Below are 12252 nucleotides of genomic sequence, written 5' to 3'. Positions count from 1 at the left end.
CTCATTTTTCAAATAATTATGTGCATTTCCTTTGTAACTTTAGTTGATTTGTAGTTCCAAGTGATTTTTACTTCCTATGCACTGTATTATTTAGGAAAATTATTATGAAAAACTATATTTTAAAAATTAAAGGTGCATTTTTGAGAATATCATTGAATTTTTTCAGGTTAAAAGACCAAGAAAGCAGCCCCAAAATGTTCCCAAGAAAAAACTCTTTGATATATCACTCCTATCTGACAGCATGTACCTCATTCTGCTTTTGTCTAATTCAACATCTGCCATTGGCTATACAAACTTCACCATTCTACTGCCAGCATGGGCATCCTCCCTTGGATTCAGTTCCTCTGATTCTTCTCTGCTGCTTAGTGTTGTGGCAGCAACTGATCTGATTGGCCGTGTTGGAGGAGCTGCGCTATCGGATCTGAGGTTTATGCCCAGACGTTGGTATTATGTGGGTGGACTAGCTGTCTCAGGGGCTGTGTTGGCAATGTTGCCATTTTTTGCAACAGGACCAGCTCTTTGGGTTAGTTTGTTTACTTTTTTATTTCAGTCATTGGTAAATTCAATGGCTTTATCTAGAGTTTCTTCCTTTCATTGTACATTGTTTGCTTTATTTCATTTTGTGTGTAACATTTGCACCATATTTATTTTGCAGAATGTTTATCCAGAAAGTAACAGTGACTTAACATCACTGTCATATACACCTTCATCACAAGCCTTAGTCTCCAGTCTACCTCCCGTGGATGGCATAGCTGGTGAATCATCACTTACACATATGTCATCCTCGCCTGTTCCTGGCAGTTGGATTTTAACCACTAATCCTTCATTTGGGGAACACGAAACAGACTTGTCCAGTCCATCACCTTATACAATGCAAGATGGTGCTATGAATAATTCTTCCAGGGAATTGCGCTTTCCACGTGAAGTGCTGCCTACAAGCTTGGGAAATAATATTTACAGCTCAGATGAAGGAAAAAATTTCTCTGAGGTAAAAAGCTTGTCACACATTTCATTTGGAGTAATTTGGGTAGTTGACAGCAGTATAAAGTGATTCTTCATATTCAATAGACCACTATTAAATATGAAGTGTGATATTGTGAGAATATCATATGTATCAAAATCAATAATAAATTGTATTTTTCAGGTTGAGAGTGAAATCACTCTTTAAATTTGTAAAATGGGGTTAAAATTATGTATTCCAGAACATAATTTGATTGAGATGATATATCGTAAAACATGAATTATTTCTTTTATTTTATTGCATTTATGTGATTTGGGAAATTTATAGGCCTTAAACTTTTAAAGCATCATTAGAGTAGTTGAATTGATATATTCTAAATGATGGATGAGAAATTTTGGAATTTATTTTTTAGCTCAATGACAATGTGTCGGTCCAAAATTGCAATTGCTGAGACACGTTAAATTAAGATATTTATGCCATTAGCAGTGTCCTAAAGAGTAAAATGAAGGAAAACTAAGATATTTTTAAATTCTGCTGTTTGAAATAAAACATTTCTTGCAAAATTTTTAAGCATAGAATGTCTCGGCAGAAATAACTTTGATTTAGTTGAATAAAACCAGTTCCTCATGTTTTTGTTAAAATTTGACAAGTGAGCAGAAATAGATTTCTTTTTAACTTCGGCCCAGCAAAAATTTTGATAAAAAACAATAAATCACCATTACCATTTGTGTTTTTTTTTTTAAATTTTCTCTCATGTGCAAACATCTAATTTTCCAGCAAGATGCTTCTACTCAGCGGAGCTCGACTCAGTTAAAGAGTTCGCTTGGTGATGAGCAATACAATGATGAGGAAGAAGAGGAAACACACATATCATCCCCCTCCTATCTACAATTAGCTGCTGCATGTGCAGTGTTTGGCCTTGCATCTGGTGCCTATGTGGGAGTAACAGCTGCTCTGTTTAGTGACATGCTTGGACCTGATAGATTGGCCTCTTCTTTTGGCCTTTCATTACTGGCCAATGGAATTCTTCAGCTGGCTGGCCCACCCCTTTGCGGTTTAGCTTTGTCTAAATTCCCTTCTGATGCCCCCGTGGACTCTACAGCATCATCTGGATCAAGTGCACATTCCATAAGGAATACTGCTGACATCATGTTAACTCCTGGACCAGCAGCCTATGCTCCCATCATCTCCACCCTTGGTTTATTTCTTGTGGCAGGAGCAGGGATGTGGGGTTTGATGCCTGGCATTGAGCGAAAAAGGAGGCAAAAGGAAGGTGGTGTAATGATATAGTTTAATGATACTTTGCCATATGTGTGACGGTCTTCATGCATTACTTTTTGTCTAAATTTTGTATAAGCATTTTCTTGTTTAATCCAATTTTGTTGTTTTAGTTCTTTATAAAACAAATTAACTTTTATGTTGTTTCTAGATATATATTGTGAGGAGTTTTTTGTGATGCTATTGAAAGGTTATTTATACATTATAGCGAAAAGTTTTAACTTTTCTATTAGTTTTCTGTTACTGGCCATGTTACTTTGGTAAGTAACATAATAATATAATTTTACATGGCCCTGCTTCTCTTTACTTCTGATCTGATTCTTGTGTGCAAGGAAGTAAATTAATTTTGTAGGACTTGGAAAATGTTTGAATCTCGTAGCAAATGCATTAGGGGCATTAGATTGCTTCCATCATGGTCAGCCAACCTCTTTGGGAATAATTTCAGGAAAATATTTTATTAGACCACATCCATTCAAAAATTGCCACTAGCTATTCAGTGCTTGAAATTTAATTTTGAAGTAAATCACATTATTCTTGTCGAAAGGTAATAATTTTTCATTCAGTCTCAAGCTATAATCATCTGCCATTGCATAGAAACTGTCTTCCATTAGATTTTTTATAAAGTCACTATGAAGATATTTAACCATTGTCTCTTTTTGAGAGAATCATTTTGAAATAAATGACCTGTGTACCAAGTGATTTTCTAAAATATAATAATATTTACTCAAAAGGAAGACAAATGTTTTCATTCATTTTATTTAAAAAAAAACTGAGGTCATGCTGAATTTAAATGCTTTACCATAGTATAATGCATTAAGAAGAATGGCTATCATGTGTTTCACACTACTTGCCTACTAAATTGGATAACTTAATTTCAACAGTAATAGAAATTTGGATTCCTTGTCAAAAGTCTAAATGATGTAAAATTAAGAATTAGATAAAATAGTGAGAGACTGGCATGGCAGATAGCATGAACTCATTCGACCAATTTAAAATTCATTGTAATATATAGGCGAATGGAGCTGGCAAATAGCTCCTTAGTGATGAGGATGTTTAAAGAATAAAAAGAAGCATGATGATAAGTTTGATGTTACAGTACATCCTAGTGAGGAAATGTTCTAGTATGTGGTTTGGTGATGCCAAGACAGATATGCTGAAGTGTGTATTTAGTTGTCATGGGCAGAATGGGTTTGATTTGAAGAAAATGATTAGCCTTTTGAGTGCTTTAAAAAACTCATTTTCCACTGCTATGAGAATATACAGTGATTGGAATGCTATTATGCAGGATAGCATGCCAAAATTTTAATTGGCATCTATTACAATTTGTGGAGGAATGATGTACATATGTGATATTAGACCCATTAATAATACTTTAATACAATTTTGATTCAAAAACTGAAAAACTTGGAATGTCCTCTGAGGAGAAGGAAATTTCTGTCGGGTAAGACAGGAACTCGAGGTGACCACTCAATCTGGAAAATGTGGCATAGGAAAAGAGTCTGTAATTTCTCATTTTCTACAAACATTTAGAAAATTATTGGATAAATAACTGAATTTTTCAAAAGGGACCGGAGTTTGATATGCATATTGGGAATATGATATGGGAGTCTGAAATTCCTGATGAGGAAGTTTTTTTAGCTGTGGGATCAGTTTGTGTTTCTCATAGGCCATCTCATGATCTAGCAAAAACTGAAACTATTGTTGAGGACCTACTTCAGTGATACAGTAGCTTGCAAAGTGATGAGGGATTACTCACAAAAAAGCATGAGATTGTAAACATTTGGGATAAAACATAGTTGGGTGAGTTTCTCAATAGAATCAGAAAATATTTAAGAATTGGAATCCATGAAGTGAGTGGGCACCTTGAAACTGAGCAAATGCAGGCAAGAAGTAAATTACAAATGTTAATTTTAGGTTAATTTTTAATGTGTAATAATCTGAATTAGGCAATATTTAATTTTCAGTATTAAACAATGTACAATTTAACCTTAGTATTTTTACTAACAGTGAGTAAGCGCAAGTTACTCATACCAGTTGAACAATGAACTTTTTACTTAGCCATATGAAGAATTTCTGCACACAGTGGGGACCTGTAACACTTTTGGCTAGCATTTGTATTAAAAATGACCATGAAAAAAATAAATTTACCCTGTTTTGAGATCCATTAGATAATGTTACCTTAATCATGCAAAATGAAAAACCAAGGTTTGGTCAGGAAAATATGGATAATGATAAAATACCATTAAGTATTGTTTGGATCTGAAAAACTATATTTCAAATGAATATTTATGATTCCTGAATTAAATTTTTCATTAATTTTTAAATAATTTGAAGTCATTCAGATCTTTTAGGTTGAATTTCTCTTCAGTAATATTTTTAATTCAAGGATAAAAGTATGGTAAGAAATAAAATTGAAATGGAAGAAAGTATGGTCTGATATCCTAAATTGAGGCAGCCAATGATTTTTGGATGTTTTTCGTTGAGAAAGTTTTAAAATATGTGTAGATATGCATAGCTCATTTATTTTCTTACCCTGAATGCATAGAGGATACATATGCCTCTGAAATGAATGAAATTGTGGTTTTAGTACAAGTGTAAATACGAGTTTTAATAGCCGCTAAAATTTAAATAATATAATAATTTCAAAATTTTTAAACAAATTAACTTCATCGGGCTTTTAATTTTTGTTTTAATTAACGTTGAGTATGACCAATTTTTCAGAACATTGAACATAGTGGAGCATGGCATCTCCTGCCTTCAATATATTAATATAAATATAAATGTATAGGGTAGTGGGGAAGTTTTAAGGGTGCAGATTTCAAGCAGAATAAAGTCTCCTTGACTGGGACTTGTGAATTCCATATGCATATATGCACACACACTGTCAAAGGGATTGACAGAAGGCAGGTAATGCCAAGCTCCAGAAATTTCTGCATATCTGAATTCTTAAATTCAATGAGTGTTTTATGAATTTTAGAGGGAATTGGTGTCTTCATATGCTCTCTCTCCCTGCTGGTCTCTAGATTGTGTGCATTTACTTCACAAGTGTCAAATCACACTCCTATGAAACTAACTGAAGGCGTTGTTTTGATCCACTTATTTAACTGAACTTAGTTGTGAGAATTCATTAATTAGTGTAAATGATATGAAGACCTTGGCCCAAATACGAACTTTGGATTGAAATTCATTTACTTTTGAGGTTAGAATTGGGCTAATGAGAAGGAATTTTCTTCCAAAAATTCATGAAGGTTTTCTGTTAGAGATTTGCGATTTTTGGATGCAGAAATTACATGGGAACTGCCTCCACTAACTTCTAATGAAATCTAAGAAGAGTGTAATTCATCGATTGCTTTCTTAGAAATCCCCAAAAACACTTCTTCCCATTTTGTATTAATTTATTCAAGAATACCATTACTCCAACTTCAAATTCTATTGGATAGAAACTGAAAGGAAACTTCTTATTGTGGAGTATATTTCCTAGTTTGGAAATTCCTGATGTTGATGTTTTCTTTGCCTGGAATTTAAAATATGCCATTTCATCTCTATTGTCACAGTATTCTGTTGAGTATTGCTTTTCTGACTTTCTCATCAAATTTATTTTATATGCCCAATATTACCCATGTAGTAGATGGTCACCAACTGAGCTCATTAAAGTTTTGGGAGACTTTTTAATGCATCTTCCTAAATCAGGTACAGATTCTGGACTCTGGTAATCGTTTCTCTCTACCTTCATTCTTCAGTAAAATATTCATGGTCCTTTGAGAGCAAGAATAGGAATAAAAAAAATTAGACACCTTACGCCATGCAAAATATTCAAATCCTGTAAAAATTTTCCATTATTGCAGGTAGATAATTTATCGCATTGACTGTCACTTTCATGACTGGGGTTGAAGGATAATTTCATGTGCTATTAATGTTATTTTATTACGGAATTATATTTCCCTGCTCTTCAAAGTAGTCAGATATTGGAGCAGAGAATATTAATTTAAGGGAAAATCACTGATATGGCTATACTATGTTAGTAGGCATTTCTTGAACATTTATTTTCCTTTAAATATCATGTTGCATAATTAGACTACAAGAGATTTGAAATTGATAGAGCATAAGCAACATTTTAATTTAATGGCCTTTTCAATTAATTTGGGTTTTGCTTTACTTCTAACAGAGAGGGAAATGAAGAAAATTATTCAGCAGGAATGATTTAAATTCAGCCTCGGCAATCTCCTCTTAAAGCTTTTATTCTTTCAAAAGTTTACTTTAAAAATTGTGAAATTTCAAGTATTGGACTAAAGTTATTAATATTTCATTGTTCTGGTTATGGATAATCATGATACAGTTTTTTGTAACACTTGGATGGAGTATTGGAGGTACAATAGGTGCATACATGATTTTAATATAAGTATCTAAGAATAAGCAGGAAACCATGCTCATCTATACTTAAATAAGATAATGCCATGAGTTTCGATGCCGTTGTATATTTTTCTACAAAAAAAATTCAGTAATTGAAAATGCAATTAATTTTTCTTATGAGTAATTTGGAGCATAGGCACTGAGGTAAATCAAAAATTTTATGGTAGAAGGTGTATAATATGGTGTACCTACCTGGAGAATTATGCACCAGACTCAAAATTTAAAGGTCCCCATTGTTTATTAATAAATTATATCCGACTCCATCATTATAGTTTTTAGGATATTAATCAAGAGTAAGTTAGTTCCAGTGAAGGAAGTTCTTACATTAAGTAGGAATAATTAAACTGTCTTTAACAGTTACATTCTAAAATTATCTCAAATCATCAAATTTCAAATTACCATTTTTCTTTGTATCAGATGTAAATATTATTTACGCCTGTTATTGATCAATGTTTCAGAGATTTTTGACAATGATATGCCAATAATGGATTGCATTCAAAGGAGACTGCTTAGAATATTGATGGGATTTCATTTTGAGGGTAAATGGAAATGAAAGCATAGATAAATTTCCTATCAAATGTAATATGAATGTATGTATATATATACATATACCGATGAAAATATTTTGTGATAAAAGTTTTTAAGTGTCTTTCATAAAGTCACATCTAATTGCAGTAGAAAATTTGTGGTTTCAATTATGCAGTATTTTTATTTTGTAAGTTGTTTATTTAATTAAAGGAAGAACTATTAAGTTGGTTAATATTTTATTCACTTGAAGTTAAAAGCTGATTTCTCACATTACTGATGGAAGGTAGTCAAAGATGTATGCTGACTGTTATTTTACCAGCATTCATTGGTATCCATCAATTACAGTATAAATAAAACAATATTTAATTGATGCGCCATGGATTCAAGTGCACCACTTGTAGTATTAGTAGTGACTCACCAAACAGTTTTGCTACATCTTTGCCATTCACCTATATGTGCTGATCTTTGAATTTTGTAAAAATTTAAATCACTTACCTGATATTAAAAATTAGACATATATGAACAGAACCTATTAACAGTTTGCTATGGTTAATGTCAGTTTAATATGCCTGTTGGGTGTTTTTGAAATGGCAGCATAATATATTGAAGTGACCAGATGAGACTGTCTGTATTTAATGTTTCTTTTTTCACTGAGACAAAATGTTGTCTGTAACTGAATGGATAAGTAGTTCAGTAGTCAAACTGATTGTGGCGTGAACAGTTGTGCATCTCAAGAATTGTGAATATTCAGAAATAGTTTTGGATACTGTGTATAAAATTCTGATTGAGGTTGAACTATTTTGTTACATTCTCATATGCATAACTTGTTATTTCCACAAGTAACTGTTATGCCAAGTAACTAATGGATGGAGACACAAAAAAAATTATTTTGATGACCAAATCTCTATGTGTACTATTATGTTACCGTATTTTATGTTGACAAGATGTATGTCAAATATATTTTCTGTGAAATTATTAATATGTTTATGAATGTTGCCTCCTTGAATGAAAGACTTAATCATTCAAAATGTGTCAGATGTGACCAGACTTCTCTGAGAGTGAAATTTGAAAGTAAAGGTGATATGATGGCGTTCTAAGTTGATGCCATTTCTAAGGTAAAAGTTTAGACATTTTTTATTTGTACTAATGAGTGCTTGTGGACTCCATGAAATGGAATTGTCCTTCCATTGTGATGCAGGACCTTAATTTTATCCAGGCTGTGCATCAGTGTACCAAAATATTGCCAATTACATATTTTTGAATAGTGTTTATTAAGCAAAGAAAAACAAGACCTGAATAAATGTTATGATGTGCTTTATAGATTACAAAAATATTAAGAATTTAAGGAATAGTAGCTTAAGGTGTTTAACACTGTGGTTGATGTAAATGCTGCATTTTCCCATGTTCTTCCCTAACCAAGTGTGTTTACATGCAATTTTTATATAATCCACATTGGAAGCATTATTAAATGAGGTCATGTTGATCTTATGTCTGTTATAACATGTGAAGCATTATTATTAAATCTTTTGGTAATGATGTTATCATCAGTGTGAGTCTGTATTGGAGAACAACCTTTTTTTCCACTGTACATAATGAATGTTGCATTGAAATATATTAAAAGCATTTATAAAATCAGAAATTCTAACTTTCCACGTGAAATGCACGGCATGTATGGAAATTGTTTTCAACAGCATTTCAATGATAACTATTCTCTCAAATGGATCTGCTATGAGAAGGGAAAAGTGTTTCCACAGATATGAGCAAAGATATTAAATGCTAAAAGAAATCATGGACGATACAAATGAGAACTTTATTTTCACATAATAAAAAAGAAAAGAAAATTGGCATTGCACATTGTAATGAAAAAATATGTTTTATAACATTCACCTCTTAGTATTTTTCACATTTGGTCACATAGTACATACAATGCGTATCACAGAAACTTTGCACGATATTCCTCGTACATGGCGGGATTTTACATCACTTAAAGGAGTATTGCCCTGCCATAAAAATTGTTCACACTTCTTACCCGAACATGCTATTAGAAAAAAAAACAAAGCCTGAATGCATTACATTGCTTAAAAAAATGGATGGCTTGCTGGCAATGTTCATACTCTTATAAAAATTTGAAAGAATACTCTTTTCACCTCTCAACATTTAGAATATGGCATTTTTTAAAGGGACTATTTTTGGCATTAGTTGCATTTGTTGAAAATATTTGGAAGAATGAAAATCATTTTAACCGGTTAGTGAATCCTCTTGATCAGTGCAGTTACAGTTACCTGTATGTGGTAAACTGCCAAGGTTTGCTCATCTCAGAAAACATTGAGAGTACCACCATTGAGGGTGATTATTCATGTCTATCATCAGTCATAGTTGCTGTCCACTTTGCCTTTATTCATTTTAATGCATAATATTGTTAATTTTGCAGAGTAATCTTCTTCATCCAAATAGATATAGTAACTGTTTTACTGTCCAGTGCTCAAGAAATGGGGTTTGCAGTGTTTCAGATCAACTATTTTTTCTTTTTTAACAGTGTTACTTGCTAAAATTCTAATTCTTGTAATTTTCTCACTGTGAAATATCTTTGTTTTGCAGTTTTCTATTGAGAAGCAAGCAGTTCTCATTTTATGTATTTTTTTCTATAACATTTTCAATTTCTTGATTTATCAAAAATGTTTTGCTCTTTTGGAATTTTTGTTTCATTCTAAGTATTGTTATATTCACTTTAGCATCAATTTTATTTATTTTAAATGGTCAATGAGCAGTTCAGTACTTAGTACGTTCTTTTTCTTCTAAAGCAATCATGTTGTTACCGGGAGTGAAAGACATTCCATGAAGGTTTATGGAAATCACTTCTTTAATATTTCAAGTGCATCAATACCAATTTTAATCATGTCATCATTCAAAGTCGGAAACTTATCACTAAAGAAAAGGGGATCTTAAGAACTGTAATGGGGACTGCGATTCATCAAATGTTTCATTCATAAGTGCCCAGTGTAAAAACTACTACATAGATTTATAAACTGTGGCTTTCAATGATTGTTCCTGAAGAGGAATGCCCTAAATTTTTTTGAAATAATATTCATACTAGGTATTTGGATACTTTGAACAAAATTTGAGATTAAGTGCTTATTATATAGAGGATTTCTTAAGTTCATATTTATTTGGGGAAAGATGAGTATGCACTTGTTTCATCATTGTGCATTTTAAACTTTTCCATCCTTTGAAATAAAAATTTTTAAATGCCTCGATGCATTTAATGAAACTAAATTTTTAAACCTGGCAGTGTGTGAACATCACATGGGATTGTGAAAAGGATTCCATACATGATTTGGAAATTAGCATATTGCAAATATAATGATCATGCATAAGTTTTGCTTGCCTTTAACAATTTTCAAAAAAGTTATTATGGTGCAGAACATGGCTTAAATCAATGAAAGTACAATAATTGAAACACAGGAAATGCTTATGACGAAATAATTAGATAAAAAGAATAAATAATTGTTGATGTAATAACTTTTTTGGTTGTAAAGTTATACCATCTCATGAAGCAATCATCATTTGACCACTCAAAAGAATGTTACGAGTTACGTTAAGGTCTTCAGATAAATTGTACCAGGCAAAGTTCATTTAAAATAATTATTACGTTTTTATTTAATATTGACAACTAAATTATGCATTTTTACTTATTTTTTCTTAAATAACCATACTTATCCTATATAACAAAACCAACCAAAGGAAAGGAGACAAAATAGATAAATAAGGCTCTTAAAAAAATTCTTTTGCACAGAGTTAAATATTGGAAACAATTACAATTTTTAATTTACTCACTTCATAACTTAATGATTGACTTTTATGTACAAGTAAAAATATTTGTTGATTTACAAAATAGTTCAATTTAACAATAGTTGGACCAGGTTTTTAGTAATGAAATCACCTGGAAACCCTGTTATTCCATTTAGAGTTTCACTCTGAATCAAAATAAATCTTTCGTGTATAGTAACAGTATATGCAAGGCATTATACAGATTCAGAAATAGACACAGGATTTATTTGAAATTTTAAAGTTGACAATACTTTCAATAGTCAGTTCTTTGTTGTGTAAATAGTTGCTGAATAAGTTCAAAGGTTAAGTTTACAGTCTTTGAATCATTTTGAATAAAAGCTGATAATTATTTAAAAACTAATTTGAATAAAATGTGACACATTTGGGTAATAAGACTCTTGGATGGTCTTGGAAGCAGTTCAGATACCCTGTGTCAATCTCATGCTTCGGGCATTTGTCACCCAATTAGAAAAGAAAAAAAATAATCAAGGAGAGGTAAATAAGGGTTTATAATTTCTCATCTCCCTTCACAATCAGTCAAATATTCTTCTGAAAATACTCTTAACCAATGGGAAGGACATGTCAATACCCCAGCACACTCACTCAATGACCATTGCATTAAAAATTTAAAAATGTTTTTTAAAAAAGTCATCAGTCCTCATACAAAAACTTCCCATGAAAAAGGCCTTACTTTGAACATGTTTTTCATTTTCATAAATTACCAGACATTTTCAAGAGATTAAGTCCATATGTATACACCTAACATATATCTATTCCAAGAATATCGTACTAATCTCTCAGTCTCGTACAAGAGTGGTATCAGTTTGATTCCTTGACTTCTCTAATGAATGAAGTGGTGTCAGGCCATTCGTCTTCATATCAGGGTTACCTTTAGAGGATGTTTCATCTCTACAGCACCACTGTGTTGCCAATGGTTGAAGCATCATAATTAATCCTCCTAACACCATGCATGTACCCATGAAGTAGAAGCATGCCTCATAACTTCCAGTAACATCACGCAGGAAACCTGTGTGGATGAATCATAGTTCCAATTTATATCAATCTGATCGTTACTGATCAACTTTACAATTTGAATTTAAGATATACTGGCAATCTTATTTATTTTTAATGAACTGGAATGAGCCAAAATAAGTGGGGGAAAATGGAAATGATGTGATAGTGATAAGACAACAGTGTAAAAAACATGTGATATGATACAATTTGTGGAAACAATTACTTTGTCATAA

General features: G+C 32.0%; 2 protein-coding genes across 4 annotated transcripts in view; one reads left to right on the top strand and one right to left on the bottom strand.

Annotated features, from left to right (window-relative positions):
* The window catches only part of LOC139690996 (uncharacterized), a 52435-nt gene extending 43711 nt beyond the window's left edge, over positions 1-8724 (top strand). Inside the window, exons 8-10 of the mRNA XM_071588695.1 lie at positions 167-523; positions 656-988; positions 1739-8724. Of these exons, the coding sequence (XP_071444796.1) occupies positions 167-523; positions 656-988; positions 1739-2251 (1203 nt within the window). The 3' untranslated portion in view covers positions 2252-8724. The remainder of the gene's footprint in view (positions 1-166; positions 524-655; positions 989-1738) is intronic.
* A 244-nt stretch (positions 8725-8968) lies between these two features.
* Positions 8969-12252, bottom strand: part of LOC139690995 (uncharacterized) — an 80901-nt gene continuing 77617 nt past the window's right edge. For all 3 annotated transcript variants that reach the window (XM_071588691.1, XM_071588693.1, XM_071588694.1), the window contains one exon: positions 8969-12032. In XM_071588691.1, the coding sequence (XP_071444792.1) occupies positions 11803-12032 (230 nt within the window). In that variant the 3' untranslated portion in view covers positions 8969-11802. The remainder of the gene's footprint in view (positions 12033-12252) is intronic.

Source organism: Hetaerina americana, unplaced genomic scaffold (assembly GCF_022747635.1).
Source record: "Hetaerina americana unplaced genomic scaffold, ioHetAmer1.1.p SCAF_3, whole genome shotgun sequence".
Lineage (NCBI taxonomy): Eukaryota > Metazoa > Arthropoda > Insecta > Odonata > Calopterygidae > Hetaerina > Hetaerina americana.
Note: the sequence above shows the minus strand (reverse complement) of the source record. Positions and strands in the feature narration are given on the sequence as shown.